General features: G+C 38.7%; 1 protein-coding gene across 3 annotated transcripts in view; it reads left to right on the top strand.

Annotated features, from left to right (window-relative positions):
- Positions 1-25,238, top strand: part of SIL1 (SIL1 nucleotide exchange factor) — a 330,998-nt gene that overhangs the window by 33,746 nt on the left and 272,014 nt on the right. The window contains exon 2 of one of the 3 annotated variants that reach the window (XM_053718550.1): positions 3,553-3,592. The exons of 1 other annotated variant lie outside the window; for it this stretch is intronic. Coding sequence is in view for 1 of the 2 variants with exons in the window: in XM_053718548.1 (XP_053574523.1) it covers positions 17,152-17,213 (62 nt within the window). In the remaining variant the exon portion in view is untranslated. Of the gene's footprint in view, positions 1-3,552; positions 3,593-17,071; positions 17,214-25,238 lie in introns of those variants that run through there. One more of the 3 variants, XM_053718548.1, reaches the window with a different exon arrangement.

Below are 25,238 nucleotides of genomic sequence, written 5' to 3'. Positions count from 1 at the left end.
TAGCCTTGGTCCCAAACAGACAGAAAATGGAAAAGTGCTGTGGTCATTAAGGAGTTAAAATTGCGGAGCCAGTTAAAATATTTAGGAGCCAGATTCCGGTATTTATAAATAGAAATATGAAGAATAACCCAAATGAGCTACAATTCTAGCTAAGCCTAGCTCCTGAGTTTGTTGAGACCTGATCTTGAAAATGTTTTATTATGTCTTGTAAAATTCCCAGGTCTTGCACTTTAGCTGCAAAGAGGTACAGGGCTCATTAATACCTTTCTCTTTTTTTTGTGGTGCACAATATTACATCTGTGCATCGTTTTTACTTTCCTCCTCTTTTTAATTTTTTTTTTTCTTTGCACTGAACTTTGTTCCTGCTTTTTTTTGTAATACAAATCTGTAAATTGTAGTCCTGAAAAACTAAATGGCAGTCTGTGAAATTCAGAAATCTCCTATATGTGGTCCAGTGATTGACTGATATATAGAGGAGCTCATCTATATCTGCCCTTAAATGACCAATGATCTCTTTAAGAGGTTATTCATGGTCCCTGGATTGCTAAATAATAGAACTTTTGCTAACAATGTCATGTTTTATTTTGTATAGAGGTCTTGTGCAGTGCAGTGATTATTTTTATGCACGTATGAAACATGACTTTAATGTCCCTTTTACCATTATGGCTGATTTTATGCGTAATATAAAACAGACATTTTTATGGTATAAGTACTTTGGAAAGCAAAGACAGAATTGATTAATGTAAAATGGTAAATTTATTGATTTAGATCATATTTTTATGTTCAGTAACATTTTATTTATAAATCCTAATTAGTCTTTGAGGATATTTTACAATTTTCAACATTATGATTAATATTTGTATTGGGGATTATTTCATTCAAAGTTCAATTAACTTATATCATGTTACTATACATGTTTTGTCTGTCAAAATGATTTTGTTTAAATGAATGTACAGGTGGCCCTCGTTTTTCAACAGTTCAATTTACACCGTTTCAGAATAACAACCTTTTTTTCCAGTCATGTGACTGCTATTGAAAAGCATTGAGAAGCAGTGCATTTATATAAAATAGCTAGTAGGTGGAGCTGTCCGCTTGTGTTGCAGCAAAGCCAAGCAAACTGAAATTATTCAGTTTAACCAGACCTGAGCTATCGAGCAGATTTAAAAGGAACAAGATCTTCCTGTCTATAAATCAGTCCAGATTGGAATGCATAGAAAGAACTGTTTGCAGAAAAATGCAAGTGATGTCCGTGTTGTGTGACTATTTTATTAAGTTTATAATGCTGCTTAGCAAATGTTTTTGTTCATTTAACTTAGTTTAATTATACATTCTGTGTTGTGTGATTATTTTATTAGGTTTATAATGTTGCTTAGTATTTAAAGTCTTCGTGTTAAAGCTTTAAAAATAATGTATTAGGTGTTACTTATGACAATTTTTTAGAGGGGCCTGGAACCTATCTCCCTCACTTCCCATTGACTTACATTATAAACTGGGTTTCAATTTACAAATGTTTTGATTTACAACCATTCCTTCTGGAACCTAACCCCGGCGTAAACTGAGGGCTACCTGTATATATATATATATAATGTAACTGGTATTGGATTTAGTGTGGTATGACAATTCTTAGAACCCTATCAGATATGAAATAGGTTAATTAAGTTCTAATACCCACTCCTATAGCCAGATGATATACTTTTCAGCGGTAGTCAATAGAATTTTGACTCTAGGTCCATATTGTTTAGTGATAAGATGATACTAGGTGTGTTCACTTTGAGTGTTTTTCTAGCTCTCCAGATTCTGACAGCACTCAATTTCTAATCATTAGTAGCTTTGTATGAATATCAAAGATTCCTCTTATGTGATTATAGGAGATGACTAATGTGGTTTCAATGTTTCCCTTAATTTTGACAGAACAACACTTGCAAATTAAGTGTTCTTTTACCATGTGTGATGTTTAATAGCATTTTATTAACCTTGTTAATGCTTGGAATTGGAGCATGGTGACTTGACATGTTGGGGGTTAACGCTGAATGAATGTTATTCGATAAGACATGTTTTTCCACATAGGTAGCTATTTTTTATCACATAATGTTTGTCAAACCGTTTGATAGCGAAAGCTGAACGCAAACAGGGCAGGATGCGATACTGTTTCGCAGTGTCAGGTGGTGTGACAGGATCATGTTACAGTGTATCACCCTCCACTTCGTGTTATGAGTCAGGCGAACGGGTAACATTATTTGTAAACACAACCGGAAGTGATGTCACTTCCGGTTTTATGATCCTATTATACGTTATAGCTAACATTATTTGACATGCATTTCAGCCCAGATCACAGATTAACATCTAGAGGTCTTGTTATTAAGCTACAAAACTAAACCTTTGATCATTAAAAGCTCCTTTTCACTTTTGCACGATGTTCGTAAGACCGGAAATAGAGGGACCTCCGGTTTGTTGGAACGCATACATGCGTTCCAACCACGATTGCACACAATATGAGAGTATTTGGTTTAACATTAAGGATAGCTTTTCACCTCACATTATAAACTTGGCATGAAGAACTAGAATTTACTATGTATGTAGTTATTGCAAAGAAAAATGTTTTTCCCTTTGAGAATGCAATTATGTTATAGTAAACCGGAAGTGGTGGTACTTCCGGTCTCAGTGGAACACATGGCGTGCGTTCCACTGAATTACACAGGAACTCAATTGTTTGACACAGATGGTTTGTATTGGTTTGTAACTTTGATTGTTTAACACTATATACGATTGTGATGTGACATTTTTGCTTTATTCTGATGAAGAGGTCTGTGTGAACCCCGAAACGTCAATAAACATTGGTTTATGACCCACTATTAACAAGACCTGAGAGTGCTTTTGTTTGTTGCGATATATATATATATATATATATATATATATATATATTCATTTTCCAAAATCATCCAGGCACTCTCTGGTTTTGATAACCATCAATATCTTTAATGTGACGTTTCGGGGTTGTGCCCCTTCCTCAGACCATAAAAGACATAGTAAATAAACACAAACTTACCCCCATTATATATCCCTACCACCGTGCACCTTAGTCCAGTTCTTGAATGCAAACCAGTGTTCCGGTGGCGCAACTGCGCATGCGCCAACGGCCAACCACGGCATCCCGCAGTGGACAATTCTAAAAAGCATGAGCATTTGGTACAATGATATAGAGACAACTGAGCGTGCACACCTACTAGTATATGCATTCTGAACATTATTTAGAGAGAAATCCTAATCGGCTCCTAGTCATAAATGTACTTATGCCTACACAGTTAAGTTCTATTCGGCACACACATAAGGGTCAACCACTCACTAATACTGACATTACAGGAATATATCTAGGCAGAGTTTAAAATAGATTATGTCAGAAGTATAGACAGAAATACTAGTATAATGGCATAATCTCTAAAACTATTCACAATGTTATTACACCCAAAGGGACAACATATACAAGTCCCTGTAGGAAGATATTATTACCATGACAGCTGTCTGCATATAACCTATTATGCCTCTTTATCCTAGATTGTTAAAGTCCTGATAAGAAAACTCCCAGCATCCTGAAGTAAGCTACATCATCTACTTATTAGTGCAATCCTACCTCATCCTGCATACCATTATCCATGTTATAGTTTGTGCATACTGTATATAGCAAGGTCTAAGTGTAGCTAGAAATAATGGATCATATCACTGATTTAGCAGCATCACTGAATACTATATTGCACTCTGCATGTCAGACTTAACAGTATTATTCATACAGATATGCACATAAACCACATCTTTGTACCTGCTAGCCTACCATAAATTCAGGATACTATTTGCATTTTACATTTAGCATTATTACATATTATCCAATATATTATTATTATCTACAATATTGTCTATGCTTATATATTACAAGGTATAGATAGCATCATATAAATCATACCTCTTGCTTCACTGCACAGATGAATGCCGCATTGTACTATGCATGATATACCTTACAGAACTAATTGTACAGACATACAGTAAGAGCACGGTTGTATATCTGCTACACTGTCACATGACACTTTGCATTTATGATGAATACAGTCTAGAGAAAATATTGTAAGTCCGTATTGGTATTAAGTCCTCTGGGCATCAAGGTTTGGAGTATGAAGATCCATCTGCTCTCCTTCTGCAGCAGTAACCTTGCTCTATCACCGCCTCTTGCTAAAGAAGGAAAATGATCAATGATCATGTATTTTAATTCCGACACGGAGTGTTTGGCCATAAGAAAGTATTTTGCAACAGGCTGGTCAGCCTTTCCAGTTTCCAGAGCACTTCTTATCGCATACCTGTGGTTGGCCATTCGTGTCCTCAAATCATCATTTGTCTTCCCAACAATGTACCTCCCACAACTGCAGTGTAGAAGGTACACAACATATCTAGTTGTACAGGTGAGCCGGAACCTGATATTGAACCTCTTATTGGTCCACGGGTGCGTGAAATATTTGCCCTGTGTCAGACCATTACAAGTTGTGCACCCGCTACATCTGTAACATCCAGCTTTAGGTATTCCTAACCAGGTACCAGGGTTATAGCTGGGTTTAAAGTCTGGTCTCATTAGGATGTCACTGAGTGACCTACCCCTCTTATATCCAATCCGTGGGGCCTCATAGTTGTGTAATGAAAGATTTCTATCACTCTTCACTGTTTCCCAGTTGTACCTTAGGATCCTCTGTGTTTGTTTCTCACTTGTCTGGAGTAAATGTGGTCACAAAAGTTAGTCTCTTCTAATCCATTAGACTAGGTGACTTCTTTCTTAGTGTCTCATCTTGTGTCAGTTCCATCCATTCATTCATAGTTGTTCGTAAGTTCTTGTCATGATATCCCCTGTTTCTGAACTTTTCGTTCATGTCAAGCAGTTGCTCTTTTTTCAAGGTTTTTAACTGAGTTATTCCTAATGACCCTTTTTAGTTGGGATTTTGGAAGAGCACGTTTCAAGGCTGGTGGATGGTAGCTGTCGGCTCTAAGCACCGAATTTCTGTCTGTCTCCTTACTGTACAGGGTAGTTTCCAGATGTTTCCTCTTTAAATTCCTGAGATCCAGAAAGTCTATACTAGATTTTGAAGCAGACATCTTAAACTTTAGGTTGTCCATAGTGTGGTTCAGGGTATAAAACCATTCATCCAATTCATTTTGTATTCTTGACCAGATCAGGAACAGGTCATCTATGTAGCGCTTGAATAATCGGATCCTGGTATCCTTAAAGCAGTCCGTCCTTAGGTCTTCAAAATCAGACATGTATCCCGGTACCTGGTTAGTAATACATAAAGCTGGATGTTACAAATTTAGCAGGTGCACAACATGTAATGGTCTGACACAGGCAAATATTTCACGCACCCGTTGACCAATAAGAGGTTCAACATCAAGTTCTGTCTCACCTGTACAATTAGATATGTTGTGTACCTTCTACACTGCAGTTGTGGGAGGTACTTTGTCGGGAAGACAAATGAAGATTTAAGGACGCGAATGGCCAACCACAGTTATGCGATAAGAAGTGCTCTGAAAACTGGAAAGGCTGACCAGCCTGTTGCAAAACACTTTCTTATGGCCAAACACTCCGTGTCGGAATTAAAATACATGATCATTGATTTTGTTCCTCCTTTACCAAGTGGCGGTGATAGAGCAAGGTTACTGCTGCAAAAGCAGAGCAGATGGATCTTCACACTCGAAACCTTGATGCCCAGACGACTTAATACCAATATGGACTTACAATGTTTTCTCTAGACTGTATTCATCATAAATGCAAAGTGTCATGTGATAGTGTAGCAGATATACAACCGTGCTCTTACTATAGGTCTGTACAATTAGTACTCTAAGGTATATCATCCATAGTACAATGCGGCATTCATCTGTGCAGTGAAGCTAGAGGTATGATTTAGATGTATATGATGCTATCTATACCTTGTGATATATATGCATAGACAATATTGTAGATAATAATAATATATCGGATAATATGTGATAATCCCAAATGTAAAATGCAAATAGTATCCTGAATTTATAGTAGGCTAGCAGGTACACAGCTGTGGTTTATGTTCATATATGTATGAATAATACTGTTAAGTCTGACATGCAGAGTGCAATATAGTATTCAATGATGCTGCTAAATTAGTGATATGATCCATTATTACTAGCTACTGTAACGCTCGTGGGATACTCCTCTATCAGACCAAACTCGGCTAGTAGTCTTGTTATGCCGGCGTTAAGCCGTAATGATAGGGAATATCCCAGAGCAGAGAAAGTTAGTGAGATAAGGATGGCGGCTGTGAGTACTGGAGAGAAGAAATATGCAAACTCTCTGTGGTTGGGGTAATTCTTTGGCTATATCACAATTTCTTTTACCCTTAATGTGTTTCCAGTGATTTAATATTAAAGGGACACTGAAGTCAAAATGAACCTTTTGTGATGTGGACGGAGCGTGCAATTTTTAGAGACTTTCCAATTGACTTCCATTATTGCACAGCCTTTTTATATACACACTTTATGAGGCACTAGCTCCTATTGATTATGTGTTGGAGTTCACAGTGTATATATATATATATATATAAAATTTGTTTGGAAATATCTATTGCTCATTTGAAATTCAGAGTAAGTGACCTTGCATTGTGTTTTTTTTTTTTTTAATGCACATTTTGAATATGCAATTCTACTGTATTGAATGGTCCTGGGGCAAATTCAAGGTTAGCTGTGGGCAGGGTTAAATGTAGAGGTTGCATAACCAACACTGTTATATTAATACAATTTTTCTTCATAAACGGATAGCGTCCACAGCTGCATTCATTACTTTTGGGACTTCAGAACCAGGCCACCAGGAGAAGGAAAAGACACCCCAGCCAAAGGCTTAAATGCCTCACCCACATTCCCCCAGTCATTCTTTGCCTTTCGTCCCAGGAGGTTGGCAGAGAATTGTCAGAAGTTTTCGATAGTCTCTTATGGAGGGTAGTACTCTTCGAAATGGGACTTGAGTTTTGAGTAGTCTTGTTAACCTCTCAGTGAGAGCATGGATAAAAGTTAGAGTCCGGCGATGCAGGGAGAGTCTTCCTGCGAAACCATCCCAACTCAGATTAACAGCTCCACAAGCTATCAGCGTTGACGAGTTTCGCTGCCTGCTTTCTTCTCTCAAGTCCATGGCAGAAGCGACGCTACTATCTGTCACACTTGAAGTGCCGTGTTCCTTTTCTATGGCACAGATTCCAGTAAGATTGTTTCATTTTATTTCATCATGGATGTTTGGTAATAAATACAAGAGTTATCCATGGGGCTATATGCCTCACGGAAGTATCTTAACTACAGGGTCTCAGTGAAGCTCCTTTTGTATCTTGGAAAGGGTTAATATCTCCTAAGGGGGATTATTGAACTGTTTTTTTTTTAATCATGTTTGTTATATGATTCTGTCTGCTAATGTATAGCATTACTAGGGCTCATGGCTATTTCGGAACATAACGGCCTATTGCAAGTGATGCAGCCTTTACAGTTGGCGCGCTTTTTCATGGACTGCACAGTACACCTTGTGACCGGGCGTGGTCACGTTTTGGGTTCTCCAGTTCTGCATTCCTGACCGTGTGACGACGGAAGAAATTCTGTTTAGCTGGTGTCTGGTTCATAGGAGGTGATGAGTGCCCCAGCCATTGTGGGTGTAAGGTGCCGTTTACATTTTTGTTATTGGTTCAGTTTTTATTAATATCCCAGTTATGGAGGATTCTGATTTTTTTGGAAACGGATGTCTCTGATTCTACTTCTTGTGAAGAATATGAATTGGCCCGGGTTTTACATGTCCATCAGTTATGTTCCGAATGCCATTTTAGAGTGCTCCGTTCCCCGGGATCAGGGAACCAGGGGCCCGCTGAGCCATCCACCTCCGGGGATTCTGCTTCCCGCAACGTGCGTTCCCTACAACCAACTCTTACTACGCATGCAGGTAACCCAAACGCGGCTTATCCTTCTCTGGAAGGTGGCCTATTTCCTCCTGAGGTTACGACACAGTTCCGCATGGCCATATCCTGGTGCTGGCGCATTTCGATTTCCCAGGAGTTTGTTTAAGATATTGTCCATGTTCAGTTAACCGGGGCTCGTCAGGCGTGGTATCACCTGGTCCAGTTCAGACATCTGGGGGAGTGACAGTCCCTGAGGCTTCAGTGGGTCAACCTTCGGGGCCAGGGTCTTTGCCTCGGCGGAGGTAAGTTATGCTTTTCGCTATAGACTGGCACATCTTCGTGTTCTGCTAAGGCATGTTTTGGCGTTGCTGGAGGACCCCACTCTTAATGGGGTGGTGAATCATGAGTCTTCTGATGCTAATGGCAAGCAGGATTAGACATAAGGGGATGAAGTAATCTTCTTATAGTCTTGTTTCTTGAGTATCTTTCCAGTTCTGAGCTTGGAAGTCTTGATTTCCTGTTGGGCTGGTCCTGCGGGAGTGTCCGTTCTTTCTGGGCGATAACCTAAGGGTTGCCTTATCTTTTGTTTTAATCCGGTTAGGATGGATTTTATTTAGTTTAAAGCTCACATTTGTTATAATATTTCGTTCAGGAATTTATTTCTCTGGAATCGATACTCGCGATTTTGTGATCGCACTGTTTACTTTTATGAAAGTTTGTTTATGAGGACGTGTTTCAGTCCTATGTTTGTCTGTTGTTATCTTCCCCTCTTCAGAGGTGAATGCGTGGCCTTGTCAATTGGAGCCCTTAGTCTCAGACTGGTCCTTACTGGGTACAAATCCTTCTGTTTTCAGGCCTATTTCAGACACTAGCATTCCGAGAGGATTTCATGGTCCATGGTTTGTCTAGGGGCATGGAGGCTCATGTTCGGTCCTCATTAGCCTTTCAGTCTAGTGGCTGGGACTCCGTTGAGATCCGCTACGACATTCTCTATGGGTTCCAACTTGGAATCTAGAGTGTTCCTTCCTGTTGTGGGTTAGAAGTTGAAGGTTTTTAGGTCCTTCATGCAGCCAATTCCTGGTGGTTTTGCCTGTCAAGGTTCTTTGGGATTGTCCTTTTGGGACTTATTCCCTCTTGAAATCTCTTCCTGCGGGTCGAGACTGTTTGAACTTCGTCCGTTTTTTTTCTTGACGGTAGTTGAGGCCTGTAGTTCCATATTGGATGATCAGTTGTCTCTTCCTTACCATTTTTCGGTTAGGGGATGTTTCGCCAGTTTCAGGATGCTCTGAATTCTTCTTCTTTGGGGTGGTCCTCTGGAAGGTAATAACTGAGATTATGGAGACTACTTGTTGTTCACTTAGCTTGGACTTCGTGAAGGTAGTCCTTGGTGCCTTTTGGGTTCTAGAGTGACTATGACCTAGCACCTTGTTGGTGGGGAGTTGGCCTCCTGCTAGAGGCATTATTTTCCCTTTGGTCTGGGTTTTTTTTGCCTGGTTTTGCCTGCCTAACTCGGATATCATCCCCTGTGGGGTCTGAATCCTCATACGGGTATCTTGTGCTCCCTTGAGGTGTTGTTCATTTCCTTGAGGGATTGTCCTTCTGTTGGAACTTTATGGAATTATGATCCTGTAGTCTGGTTCAGGACGTCCCAGTTTCCAACGATGGCTGTTTTGTTATGAGTGTGCTCCATTTTTTATAGGGAGTTTTTCTCTGATGGTGGCATCAGTGGTGATCTGGATGATTCTCATTCAGTCTTTGACTGATTAGCCTAAGGTTTTCATGTCCTTGAGGGCATGCAGGCTGTTTCATATGGTACCTCCCTTTCAGGTTGGAGATTGTCTCCTTCAGCAGTGGGGTTTCCTCTCTCTGGAGACAGCCAGTGCTAGTGGTCTGGTAGATGGCTTAAACCACCTAGCCACTAGAGGGAGTTTGAATCCAGCTGCTGCTAATGTTTTTCCTCTCTCTCCATGGCTATTTATGGATTGTGGTTCTGCCTTGGGACAGGAGGAGTTGCATACTCGGGTCCCTCTCCAGCTCTTGTTAAAGCACTTGTTTTTGGAACGGGTGCTTTTTATTTAGTAGGCTGCAGTTTGCTGCTTGTGGCTGTTTGAACAGCTGTTGGAAAGTAGACTCCTTGTGTCGAGACTGTCAAGGACAGTTGTGCCAGGTCCTTTTTTTGCTAGCACACCTCAACTCTGTGGGAGAATTGTCTGTGGCTAAACATATAAACAAACAGAGTAGTAATGCACAGAGCCATGGGTTAGGATCACTGCACAGTCCTGTAGCATTTTCTTCCATTTCCTAGGGGGTTTGGAGTTGGGGTTGTTTTGTTACCCCTGTCTATCAGACATGCCCGTCGCTTGGGCTAGTCGGCGGTGGAGCAGGTTTTGAGATCTGTTGCTCTGCAATTTTTGTCCTTGAGTCTTTGAGGTTTGATGAGCCTTCCTTGAGGGGCTCTGTTTCTTTTGCACGTTCAGGATTTTGTGGAAAGGTCTGGCGGTGTCCGATGGTTGGCTGGATGCTTAGCAAGCTGTTGGTTAGGATTGTCCCTAACTTTATCTGTTTCCATATGCTTGTCTATTTTCAAATTTCTAGATCATCTTCAGATGATAGCAGCGTGCAGCGTTCTGAGTCCTCAGGGGTTGCCATCAGGAGATTCCATATCTGAGTTGCTGCACGAGATTTGGATATTCTGAACAGTCCCTAATGGTTTAGGGGGCTTTCTTCTTCAGTTACCTTCTTTGTTTTTGGTTAGGGAAGATTTCTTCTCTTTTTCAATCTCGGGGTCTTGATCCCGTGGATTTTGAACAATTAGGGTTGGGTACTGCCCTCCTTGTTCTGCGAGACCGGTGGGTTCTCGGTTGGCTTGGCCTCAAGGTTTCTCGACCTGCTTTCCTTGCGGTTTGGGACCTATTTAGGGTTTTTGTTGTACCCTATGTAAGTTTCACTGGAATCCTCTATGACTTCTTTGTGTCTTTCTCCTTTTAGGAGCTTATGACTGTTTAATCCCTTTCTTTAGTAAGGGTGTTTGTTGTTTGGAGAGCGACTGGCGGTTGAGGGTGTCTCTTGGAGACTGTTAGCTCAGTCGAGTCTAGTTCATGTGGTCTCTAGCAAGGCTTATGGTCTATCTGTGGATCTGTGTCCTTGGGCTTTTTCAACAAAGCTGAGGTTTCTGGTGTAAGGGTTTTAGGCTTGGTACCATCAGAATGGGCCGCCTTTTATACTCTCCCATTTTAGCATTCAGTGACCTCTATAGCTTGGGTATTGTTTTCCCAAAAGTAATGAATGCAGCTGTGGACTCTTTCCGTTTATGAAGAAAAACATAAATTATGCTTTTCCTTTTTTTTAGACGGAAAGAGTCCACAGCTCCCCGCCCATAATTTTTCTGAGGGCGTCGGTTATTTTTATTCTTCTGGCACCTTTTTCACCATATGATTCTTCTACTGTTCCTTGTTCCTCGGCAGAATGACTGTGGGATGTAGGAGAGGTATTTAAGCTTTTGGCTGGGGTGACTTTGCCTCCTCCTGGTGGCCAGGTTCTGAATTCCCAAAAGTAATGAATGCAGCTGTGGACTCTGAAGAAAAGGAAATTATCAGGTAAGCATAATTTAAGTTTTTACCTCTTTGATTACCTGTATCTATGCTCTTGCAGGCTGCCTTTTATTTCAGTGTTTTTTTTTGTTCTTGTTTTTTTTTTAGCTTTTTACAATATTGAATTTTAACCAATTAGTGCTGGTTCTTTTGATCCTATCATTCTCCATGGGAGTGAGCACAATGTTATCTATATGGCACACATAAACTTGCACTGTAGTGCAAGATTGTAAAAAGCTTAAAAAAAACAGAGCATTGAGAAAAAGGGCGGCTTGCAGGGGCTAAGAAACAGGCAACCTTAGAGGTTATAAAGTATATTAATACAACAAAATTGGTTATGCAAAGCTGGGGAATAGGTAGTTAAAGGAGTTATTTTTTTTTTTAAACAAATAAAAAATCAAGTAGATTGACAATTTAAGTTTGGTCATCAGTGGCATAATGTAGGCATAAAAGCCCAGAGGTGTGGCCACTAGGTTCTTGCTGTGACTGGCATTTTTGGTCCATGGTAAAACTGGCATATGTGTGTGTGACAGAGCTGTTATGGAATGTAAGATGGATTTGAGCTCTGGTAATTTAAACTTGTTTTATACACAAATTGAAAAGAAATTGCAGTAATGTGTTATACCCTATTAACACTTTGCTTTTGCATGCATATCACAATGTGTTTAACCCCTGAAAAGGGGGTTAAGTTACCTTCAGAGCAGCAATGAACTGCTGGGAGCTAGCTGAAGGAATCTGGTGAGCCAATGATAAGAGCCATGTGTGTGTAGACACCAATCAGCTGCTAAACACTGTAGTTCATTTCTGCTTCTGATATTTAGATATGCTTTTTACCGAAGAATACCAAGCGAACAACATACATTTGAAATAAAAGTAAATTGAAGTAAAATGGCGTGCAGCATCTGAACCATAAAAGAACCGTAAACTAAAAAAGAAACTTTCATAATTCAGACACAGCATGCAATTTTCCAATTTATTTCTATTTTCAAAAATTTGGCATCATTTGTTGAAGATTAAATATAGGAAGGCTGATTCTTAGGAGTGTACATGTCTATAGCAACTTATGGCAGCAGTGTTTGCAACTATGTATAACATTGCTATAAACAATGTTGCAAACCGTGCTGCCAGATGGCTAAAGGCACGTGCATTCTTGTGAACTCACCTAGGCTTACTATTTAACAAAGGATACCAAGAGTACTAAGCAAAATTAGATAATAGAAGTGAAATGGAAAGTTGTTTAAAATTGCATGAACAATCTGAATAATAAAAGAAGCATTTTGGGTTTCATTTCCCTTTAAGCAGATGTGCATCGGGTGTCCCCCAGATATTTATCTATCTACAGTGTTTGCCATAGAAAATGTTGCCAGCCAGATTGCTTTATCAAGTAGCCAGATGAGGGAAGATTAAAACGTTGCAATTTTCTGTTATTTATAAATGTTAAGTTATCCAAAGCCCAGATTAATTGACTGACTTAACATAAATGGATTTAATGATAATTTATGCAACGAACATTGGAATTTTTTTTTCTAATTGTAGCATAATATTGGCATAAATTTGAGCGGGGTGGTCTGCAGGATCAGCTGGGTGTCTATGTCTACCGGTTTATCTTACCTTCAACTTTCTATAATATACCGTTGAACAGATAGAGAATAATCATAAAAACCTCACCTTGTTTTGCTTCACTCAGGATTTTACTCGGCTTAGCTAGAAAATTTGGCTTTAACATTGAGTGGACAAGTAAAAGAAAAAGTCAAGTCAGTAAGCTAATACAACTTGAATAGTTTGGAGCCATGAAAGGAATTTATATATACAGTGGATATAAAAAGTCTACACACCCCTGTTAAAATGTCAGGTTTCTGTGATGTAAAAAAATGAGACAAAGATAAATCATTTCAGAACTTTTTCCACCTTTATTGTAACCTATAAACTGTACAACTCAATTGAAAAACAAACTGAAATCTTTATCCCCTTAAGGACCAGCGACGTACCCTGTATGTCACTGGCCTTTTTTTGGGACTTGATTGTTTTATAGCGCGATCTTGCCACCAGCGTTGAGACTGCTCTATTCCACAAAGCCTGCTGGAGGGAGTGGATTAATAGTGTGTTCTTACTAGACTTGTGCTATTATGTCCTGAAAAAACCCTTAACGACCAGTGACATACAGAGTACATTGTGGTCATTAAGGGGTTAAGGTGGAGTGAAGTAAACAAAAAAACCTAAAATAATGTGATTGCATAAGTGTGCAACTGGGGATGTAGCTGTGTTCATAATTAAGCAATCACATTCAAAACCATGTTAAATAGGAACATACAGAGAGGAGACCGGCTAACCATCCGCCAATAAATCCAAAAGAGTAATAGGTAAGATGCAAAAAGCGGGTTTATTTCACAGGTACAAACAGTGCTTTAAAATCAAAAAAAGGCATGCAGAAAAGAGCACCAAACGGACATACTCCGTAGGTTACAGTACAGTAACAAACATACGCGTTTCGTGAGGGACTGCCTCACTTGTTCACTGCTTAAACTGTGTACTGGTCTGTAAACCTATATAGAGAGGTATCTATGTTGATTGAACAGGTGTGTTCCATTAAATACTTTAACTACTATGTAAACTTTTTTAACCCCTCATATATACAGGCTGCAATAGACAGTGTTAGCACAGGATTGCAATATTATACAATTACATTGTGGAAGAGATATATAAATACAATTTAGACTATTATATATGTAAACTCATTTTGTGCATATAAAATGAAAAATTCTTACCACAAAATAAAGTATATTGAGACAACAAAAAATAATAAAAAAAATAAATAAATAAATGAAAAAATGAAAAAAGTCTCATTATTTAAAATGCCAGGATGAAGTGCATTATACAAACAAATGTTAAATAGGAGTCATCACACACCTGCCATAATTTAAAGTGCCTCTGATTAACCCCGAATAAAGTTCAGCTGCTCTAGTAGGTCTTTCCTGACATTTTCTTAGTTGCGTCCTACACAAAAGCCATGGTCTGCAGAGAGCTTCCAAAGCATCAGAGGGATCTCATTGTTAAAAGGTATTAGTCAGGAGAAGGGTACAAAAGAATTTCCAAGGCATTAGATATACCATGGAACACAGTGAAGACAGTCATCATCAAGTGGAGAACATATGGCACAACAGTGACATTACCAAGAACTGGATGTCCCTCCAAAATTGATGAAAAGACGAGAAGAAAACTGGTCTGGGAGGCTACAGCAGCATTAAAGGAGCTGCAGGAATATCTGGTAAGTACTGACTGTGTGGTACATGTGACAACAATCTCCCGTATTCTTCATATGTTTGGGCTTTGGGGTAGACGGCAAGACGGGAGCCTTTTCTTAAGAAAAAAATCCAAGCCCAGCTAAATTTAGCAAAAACACATCTGAAGTGTCCCAAAAGCATGTGAGAAAAGGTGTTATGGTCTGATGAAACCAAGGTTGAACGTTTTGTCAATAATTCCAAAAGATATGTTTGGCGCAAAAACAACACTGCATATCACCAAAAGAACACCATACCCACAGTGAAACATGGTGGTGGCAGCATCATGCTTTGGGGCTGTTTTTCTTCAGCTGGAACTGGGGCCTTATTCAAGGTAGAAGGAATTATGAACAGTTCCAAATACCAGTCAATATTGGCACAAAACCTTCAGACTTCTGCTAGAAAGCTGAACATGAAGAGGAACTTCATCTTTCAGCATTACAACGACCCAAAGCATACATCCAAATCAACAAAGGAATGACTTCACCAGAAGAAGATTCAAGTTTTGGAATGGCCCAGCCAGAGCCCAGACCTGAATCCAATTGAAACTCTGTGGGGTGATCTGAAGAGGGCTGTGCACAGGAGATGCCCTCGCAATCTGACATATTTGGAGTGTTTTTGCAAAGAAGAGTTGGCAAATCTTGCCAATTCAAGATGTGCCATGCTGATAGACTCATACCCCAAAAGACTGAGTGCTGTAATAAAATAACAAATTGCTTCAACAAAGTATTCGTTTAAGGGTGTGCACACTTATGCAACCATATTATTTTTTATTTTTACTTCCCTTCACCTAAAAGATTTCAGTTTGTTTTTCAATTGAGTTGTACAGTTTATAGGTCACATTAAAGGTAGAAAAAGTTCTGAAATGATTTATCTTTGTCTCATTTTTTTACATCACAGAAACCTGACATTTTAACAGGGGTGTGTAGACTTTTTATATCCACTGCAGATAAAGGTACACTTTACCAAAAACTTATGGAACAGGCGTGCCATTTTAGGATTCCTGTTTCTCAGTGCCTTATGTAGCTTACAGCAATGTGTATTTAGGGGCAGAAACTCCTTATATACTTTTCTTCCTAGACATAGCACAATCCCCCAAATAAATTACAGAATTGTTTGTTTTTATGTGAGAAGAAAAACGCATGCCCAGTATATACTTTATAATGAACCACCATTTGTAGTAGTGTGTCATTTCTTTTGCCTGTCCCTTTTCCAGAGGCAGAGCTTTTCTTCACTTTCTGCGATGAGATTTTATTGGTGAAAAATTTTCTGCAGATCATTTTGAAATAAAATAAAAACTTTAAATTAGGCATTTACACTAAAGAACTAGTTCAGTTGCAATGTGTTGATTAACTAGAGAATAAAGCATTTTTTAAAGTTTTATAATACAGTGCAGAAGTTGAAAATTGCATTGAAGAAAAAAAAAAAATTTTTTAAGTTTTTAAAATGTCTTGTGAAAAAATCCCTGAGAGCCAGTCAACAATAACTGTACTGCTGCTTTGCAGAGCTGCTCCATATTTGTCTATTCTCTTGAAACAGCACTTTGTTCTGGATGTACTGTGTTAAGGAATACTTATACAGTGTCGCCAGACCACAGTGCAGTTTGAAGACAACATTCTGGTACAGATCAGTGTTGCAAAGCGAAAGAGCCAACAGTTCCTACATGTGTCCCATTCTTTCTGCAGTCATGCAGCATTTTTTGCGATGACATCTCAGATCACATTATGTTCTGCCTTGGGGGTCCCTTTAAGAATTTACTGTCATACAAACTAAGTTTAAAGGGACATGAAACCCAAATGTTTTCTTTCATGATTCAGATAGATAATACAATTTTAAACAACTTTCTAATTTACTTCTATTATCTAATTTGTTTCATTCTCTTGGTATCATTTGTTGAAGTAGCAGTAATGCACTAATGGTTTCTAACTGAACTCATGGGTGAGCCAATCACAATCGATATATATATATATATATATATATATATATATATATATATATATATGCAGCTACCAATAAACAGCTAGAACCTAGGTTCTCTGCTGCTCCTGAGCTTTCCTAGATAAAGATTTCAGCAAAGGATAACAAGAGAAGGAAGCAAATTAAATAAAAGAAGTAAATTGGAAAGTTGTTTAAAATTGTATACACTCATTTTTTCTTTGCATACATGTTTTGTAGATGATCTATTTATATAGCCCATACATTTTTTTTTTTAAATGTATAGTTTTGCTTATTTTTAAATAACATTGCTGTGATTTTCAGACTCCTAACCAAGCCCCAAAGTTTTATGTGAATACTGTCAGCTACCTTCTCCAGCTTGCTCCTGTTTGTGTAAAGGGTCTTTTCATATGCAAAAGAATGGGGAGGGTCTTATTGCTTTCCAGCTGCCTTTTCAACAAAGCTAAACTGAGAGCTTCTAAGTAAGTTTTTAAACCGTTTTATACTGGATTTTTATATCAGTATCTGTGCATCTTATTCTTTCTATTGCATGCAGTTATATGAAAATGAGTGTATACTGTCCCTTTAACTATACATGGGATACAATAAAAATATATTTAGTAATCTGCTTCTCTTCTCTGTGGTGTTATCATTTTAATTGTATATTGAATTAGAAATTCTATGTACGGAAGCAGTAGGTTGTTTGTTGAACACGTCAAAGAAAAATTATATAGAAAGAAATTCACTTTTTTGTTGCTTAAATTGTAATAAAATTCAGAGAGCAGATTTGTGCCACTGCCATGCTTAGTTAGTTGATGGTACATAACAGTTTGTACTAAATGGCAACTCAGATTCTAATTGGCCTCAAATAAGTGCATATTTTCTCTAAGTACCATGCTGTCTTGTGATTAGCATTTTATATCACACAGAGAAAAATGTGATTATCACAAAAAATATGTCTAAAAAATAGTACTAATATAATGTTTAGCCGGTTTTAAACTCTCTTTAAAAAGAACTCATAACCCTCCCTTTTCTCCTTCCATTTTATAATAGAAATATGTTTTCCTCAAGCAAAATATAGTCTTGTCAAGTAACATTTTTTTAGCATCATTTGGATAACATAATTTATGTAAGAACTTACCTGATAAATTCATTTCTTTCATATTAGCAAGAGTCCATGAGCTAGTGACGTATGGGATATACATTCCTACCAGGAGGGGCAAAGTTTCCCAAACCTCAAAATGCCTATAAATACACCGCTCACCACACCCACAAATCAGTTTAACGCATAGCCAAGAAGTGGGGTGATAAGACAAAAGTGCGAAAGCATAAAAAATAAGGAATTGGAATAATTGTGCTTTATACAAAAAATCATAACCACCACAAAAAAGGGTGGGCCTCATGGACTCTTGCTAATATGAAAGAAATGAATTTATCAGGTAAGTTCTTACATAAATTATGTTTTCTTTCATGTAATTAGCAAGAGTCCATGAGCTAGTGACGTATGGAATAATGACTACCCAAGATGTGGATCTTCCACGCAAGAGTCACTAGAGAGGGAGGGATAAAATAAAGACAGCCAATTCCGCTGAAAAAAATCCACACCCAAAATAAAGTTTAAATCTTATAATGAAAAAAACTGAAATTATAAGCAGAAGAATCAAACTGAAACAGCTGCCTGAAGTACTTTTCTACCAAAAACTGCTTCAGAAGAAGAAAACACATTTAAATGGTAGAATTTAGTAAAAGTATGCAAAGAAGACCAAGCTGCTTCATTCCTAAACGCCCAGGAAGTAGAAACTGACCTAGTAGAATGAGCTGTAATCCTTTGAGGCGGAGTTTTACCCGACTCGACATAAGCATGATGAATTAAAGATTTCAACCAAGATGCCAAAGAAATGGCAGAGGCCTTCTGACCTTTCCTAGAACCGGAAAAGATAACAAATAGACTAGAAGTCTTCCGGAAATTCTTAGTAGCTTCAACATAATATTTCAAAGCTCTAACTACATCCAAAGAATGCAATGATCTCTCCTTAGAATTCTTAGGATTAGGACACAATGAAGGAACCACAATTTCTCTACTAATGTTGTTAGAATTCACAACCTTAGGTAAAAATTTAAAAGAATTTCGCAACACCGCCTTATCCTGATGAAAAATCAGAAAAGGAGACTCACAAGAAAGAGCAGATAATTCAGAAACTCTTCTAGCAGAAGAGATGGCCAAAAGAAACAAAACTTTCCAAGAAATTAATTTAATGTCCAATGAATGCATAGGTTCAAACGGAGGAGCTTGAAGAGCCCCCAGAACCAAATTCAAACTCCATGGAGGAGAAATTGACTTAACAGGTTTTATACGAACCAAAGCTTGTACAAAACAATGAATATCAGGAAGATTAGCAATCTTTCTGTGAAAAAGAACAGAAAGAGCAGAGATTTGTCCTTTCAAGGAACTTGCAGAGAAACCTTTATCCAAACTATCCTGAAGAAACTGTAAAATTCTCGGAATTCTAAAAGAATGCCAGGAAAAATGATGAGAAAGACACCAAGAAATGTAAGTCTTCCAAACTCGATAATATATCTTCCTAGATACAGATTTACGAGCCTGTAACATAGTATTAATCACAGAGTCAGAGAAACCTCTTTGACTAAGAATCAAGCGTTCAATCTCCATACCTTTAAATTTAAGGATTTGAGATCCTGATGGTAAAAAGGACCTTGCGACAGAAGGTCTGGTCTTAACGGAAGAGTCCACGGTTGGCAAGAGGCCATCCGGACAAGATCCGCATACCAAAACCTGTGATGCCATGCTGGAGCCACCAGCAGAACAAACGAGCGTTCCTTCAGAATCTTGGAGATTACTCTTGGAAGAAGAACTAGAGGCGGAAAGATATAGGCAGGATGATACTTCCAAGGAAGTGACAATGCATCCACTGCTTCCGCCTGGACAGATACCTGGGAAGTTTCTTGTTTAGATGAGAAGCCATCAGATCTATTTCTGGAAGTCCCCACATTTGAACAATCTGAAGAAATACCTCTGGGTGAAGAGACCATTTGCCCGGATGTAACGTTTGGCGACTGAGATAATCTGCTTCCCAATTGTTTATACCTGGGATATGAACCGCAGAAATTAGACAGGAGCTGGATTCCGCCCATACCAGTATTCGAGATACTTCTTTCATAGCCAGAGGACTGTGAGTCCCTCCTTGATGATTGATATATGCCACAGTTGTGACATTGTCTGTCTGAAAACAAATGAACGATTCTCTCTTTAGAAGAGGCCATGACTGAAGAGCTCTGAAAATTGCACGGAGTTCCAAAATATTGATTGGTAATCTCACCTCCTGAGATTCCCAAACCCCTTGTGCTGTCAGAGACCCCCAAACAGCTCCCCAACCTGTCAGACTTGCATCTGTTGAAATTACAGTCCAGGTCGGAAGAACAAAAGAAGCCCCCTGAACTAAACGATGGTGATCTGTCCACCACGTCAGAGAGTGTCGTACAATCGGTTTTAAAGATATTAATTGAGATATCTTTGTGTAATCCCTGCACCACTGGTTCAGCATACAGAGCTGAAGAGGTCGCATGTAAACGAGCAAAGGGGATCGCGTCCGATGCAGCAGTTATAAGACCTAGAATTTCCATGCATAAGGCTACTGAAGGGAATGATTGTGACTGAAGGTTTCAACAAGCTGAGATCAATTTTAGACGTCTCTTGTCTGTCAGAGACAGAGTCATGGACACTGAATCTATCTGGAAACCTAAAAAGGTTACCCTTGTCTGAGGAATCAATGAACTTTTCGGTAAATTGATCCTCCAACCATGATCTTGAAGAAACAACACAAGTCGATTCGTATGAGATTCTGCTAAATGTGAAGACTGAGCAAGTACCAAGATATCGTCCAAATAAGGAAATACCACAATACCCTGTTCTCTGATTACAGACAGAAGGGCACCGAGATCCTTTGTAAAAATTCTTGGAGCTGTTGCTAGGCCAAACGGCAGAGCCACAAACTGGTAATGCTTGTCTAGGAAAGAGAATTTCAGAAACTGATAATGATATGGGTGAATCGGAATATGCAGATATGCATCCTGTAAATCTATTGTGGACATATAATGCCCTTGCTGAACAAAAGGCAGGATAGTCCTTATAGTTACCATTTTGAATGTTGGTATCCTTACATAACGATTCAATATTTTTAGATCCAGAACTGGTCTGAAGGAATTCTCCTTCTTTGGTACAATGAAGAGATTTGAATAAAACCCCAGCCCCTGTTCCAGAACTGGAACTGGCATAATTACTCCAGCCAACTCTAGATCTGAAACACATTTCAGAAATGCTCGAGCCTTCGCTGGATTTTCTGGGACACGGGAAAGAAAAAATCTCTTTGCAGGAGGCCTTTTCTTGAAGACAATTCTGTACCCTTCTGAAACAATGTTCTGAATCCAAAGATTGTGAATTGAATTGATCCAAATTTCTTTGAAAAAACGTAATCTGCCCCCTACCAGCTGGGCTGGAATGAGGGCCGCACCGTCATGTGGACTTGGGAGCTGGCTTTGGTTTTCTAAAAGGCTTGGATTTATTCCAGACTGGAGATGGTTTCCAGACTGATACCGCTCCTGTGGATGAAGGATCAGGCTTTTGTTCCTTATTGTGACTAAAGGAACGAAAACGATTATTAGACCTAAATTTACCTTTAGATTTTTTATCCTGTGGTAAAAAAGTTCCTTTCCCTCCAGTAACACTTGAGATAATAGAATCCAACTGAGAACCAAATAATTTATTACCCTGGAAAGAAAGGGAAAGCAAAGTTGACTTAGAAGACATATCAGCATTCCAAGTTTTAAGCCATAAAGCTCTTCTAGCTAAAATAGCTAGAGACATATACCTGACATCAACTCTAATGATATCAAAGATGGCATCACAAATAAAGTTATTAGCATGTTGAAGAAGATTAACAATGCTATGAGAATTATGATCTGTTACTTGTTGCGCTAAAGCTTCTAACCAAAAAGTTGAAGCTGCAGCAACATCCGCTAAAGATATAGCAGGTCTAAGAAGATTACCTTAACATAAGTAAGCTTTTCTTAGAAAGGATTCAATCTTCCTATCTAAAGGATCCTTAAAGGAAGTACTATCTGCCGTAGGAATAGTAGTACGTTTAGCAAGAGTAGAGACAGCCCCATCAACCTTAGGGATTTTGTCCCAAAACTCTAATCTGTCAGATGGCACAGGGTATAATTGCTTAAAACGTTTAGAAGGAGTAAATGAATTACCCAAATTATTCCATTCCCTGGAGATTACTTCATAAATAGCATCAGGGACAGGAAAAACTTCTGGAATAACTACAGGAGATTTAAAAACCTTATTTAAACGTTTAGATTTAGTATCAAGAGGACCAGAATCCTCTATTTCTAATGCAATTAAGACTTCTTTAAGTAAAGAACGAATAAATTCCATTTTGAATAAATATGAAGATTTATCAGCATCAACCTCTGAGACAGAATCCTCTGAACCAGAGGAACCATTATCAGAATCAGAATGATGATGTTCATTTAAAAATTCATCTGAAAAATTAGAAGTTTTAAAAGACCTTTTACGTTTACTAGAAGGAGGAATAACAGACATAGCCTTCTTAATGGATTCAGAAACAAAATCTCTTATGTTAACAGGAACACTCTGAGTATTAGATGTTGACGGAACAGCAACAGGTAATGTAACATTACTAAAGGAAATATTATCTGCATTAACAAGTTTGTCATGACATTCATTACAAACAACAGCTGGAGGAACAGATACCACAAGTTTACAGCAGATACACTTAACTTTGGTAGATCCAGCACCAGGCAGCGATTTTCCAGAAGTATCTTCTGACTCAGTGTCAATCTGGGACATCTTGCAATATGTAACAGAAAAAACAACATATAAAGAAAAATTGATCAAATTCCTTAAATGACAGTTTCAGGAATGGGAAAAAATGCCAGTGAACAAGCTTCTAGCAACCAGAAGCAATAAATAATGAGACTTAAATAATGTGGAGACAATAATGACGCCCATATTTTTTAGAGCCAAAAAAGACGCCCACATTATTTGGCGCCTAAATGCTTTTGGCGCCAAAAATGACGCTACATCCGGAACGCCGACACTTTTGGCGCAAAAAAAACCCCGCCAAAAATGACGCAACTTCCTGCGACACGTATGACGCCGGAAACAGAAAAAAAGTTTTTGCGCCAAAAAAGTCCGCGCCAAGAATGACGCAATAAAGAGAAGCATTTTCAGCCCCCGCGAGCCTAACAGCCCACAGGGAAAAAAGTCAAATTTTAAGGTAAGAAAAAAATTGATTTATTCATATGCATTATCCCAAATATGAAACTGACTGTCTGAAATAAGGAACGTTGAACATCCTGAGTCAAGGCAAATAAATGTTTGAATACATATATTTAGAACTTTATATAAAAGTGCCCAACCATAGCTTAGAGTGTCACAGAAAATATGACTTACTGGTATATATAAGAGTATATCGTCAATCTGAAAAGGGAGGTAAGAGATGAATCTCTACGACCGATAACAGAGAACCTATGAAATAGACCCCGTAGAAGGAGATCATTGAATTCAAATAGGCAATACTCTCCTCACATCCCTCTGACATTCACTGCACGCTGAGAGGAAAACCGGGCTCCAACCTTCTGCGGAGCGCATATCAACGTAGAATCTAGCACAAACTTACTTCACCACGTCCATAGGAGGCAAAGTTTGTAAAACTGATTTGTGGGTGTGGTGAGGGGTGTATTTATAGGCATTTTGAGGTTTGGGAAACTTTGCCCCTCCTGGTAGGAATGTATATCCCATACGTCACTAGCTCATGGACTCTTGCTAATTACATGAAAGAAAACTTATTTTGCTGCAGTCACTTTTTTCTTTTGTATTTTTTTTGTATGTTTTAGGGCTAGATTCATGAAGAAACTAAAAGGCTTCCCAAGAGAAGGGGGATTTTCTTACCCTCTATGGTTCATGTGCAGCCTTCTGGAAAGTTGGTTGAAAAAAGGTGTATAAAATGTATGAGAAATTGCATTTTCAGGTTTATTTGTGTATATGAAATAGCTTTTTTTTGTTCTTTGAAACAGCCTATTAGAATGGGTTGAGCTTGCAGGTGAAATACGATCTTGTTATCACTTTGAGTACACACACACACACACACATACTTCCTCATCATACATTTGTCTGTGAACCAGAGTTCAATGCTTAGAGACAACAATGGAAAAATTATCATTTTGTTAGTTATCTCTTCTACCTCCCATCGGGAGTGTAATTTCTTTTGCTGGTTGTTTTTACATTGCCTGTCAATAGCCTGGACTTAAAGGGGACTTTCATTCATGAAGTATAAGATACTTCATGTAGAAAGTGCTTTAATTTGTTTCAATCAATCACCGTTCTTAGCTGCTAAGGCAACCCACGGCTAAAAAATTTTTTTGCTAGGAGGTGATGTTTTCACCTCTTAGCCAATAGCCGTGTGGTAAATCCAGTTTGGTGCCCATGGGAGCCGGATTTACTGCACAGCTATTGGCTAAAAGGTGAAAACGTCACCTCTTAGGAAAACATTTTTTAGCCGCGGGCTGTCGTAGCAGCTAAGAACGGCGATCAATTGAAACAAATAAAGGCACTTTCTACATGAAGTATCTTAGGATTGACTTTCACTTTAAGACCAGAAAATGTCAGTATAGGTGGGGATACCGCAGGCTAAATCAGCTATTTCAAATGCTAAATTAAGGGTAAATGAGCTACTTGAAAACAATTTAATACACTCCAACATTTAAAATGGATAATTGGGAACAAATGGGGAGACTTTTTGGGGTAAACTGTCCCTTTAAATGCAAGGAATAAAACAGTTTAGCAAAACTAAATTTGTTATTTCAGTGGATTTGATTTAAATCAAAGTGAATAAAGGGACACATAACCCAAACTTTTTCTTTCATGATTTAGACAGAACTTGTGATTTCTTTCTAATGACATGGTGAGTCCACAGGATCATCAATTACTGTTGGAAATATCACTCTTGGCCAGCAGGAGGAGGCAAAGAGCACCACAGCCAAGCTGTTAAGTATCACTTCCCTTCCAACAAAACCCAGTAATTCTCTTTGCCTCTAGTGCAAGGCGGAGTTGAAGTTTTAGGTGTCTGAAGAAAAACTGATTTATCTCACTTCAATCAAGATTTTTTTTATTTTGAAAGCTTGGGTAGGTTTACTCTCTTTCACCTTTTCAAGGATTGGGTCTAGCCATACTCCACGTCGGTCTCTTCAGCAGGGCAGTGGTAACTTAAAAGCAGTTAGGGACTTGTAAGGTGTGCCTTGCTGCCTTTTTCCTAACATTGTGCTGCCCTAGTATAGAAAGCAGGAGTAGGTTTACTCTAGAGTTTCTTTTCTACACAGGTCTCTGTGAGGAGTGGCATCCTCTCATACCCGGTGTGCTGTCCTCCTGCCAGAGAGCTGGATGTGCAGGTAAGTGCCTTTTG

Source organism: Bombina bombina, chromosome 6, assembly GCF_027579735.1.
Source record: "Bombina bombina isolate aBomBom1 chromosome 6, aBomBom1.pri, whole genome shotgun sequence".
NCBI classification, from domain to species: Eukaryota; Metazoa; Chordata; class Amphibia; order Anura; family Bombinatoridae; genus Bombina; species Bombina bombina.
Note: the sequence above shows the minus strand (reverse complement) of the source record. Positions and strands in the feature narration are given on the sequence as shown.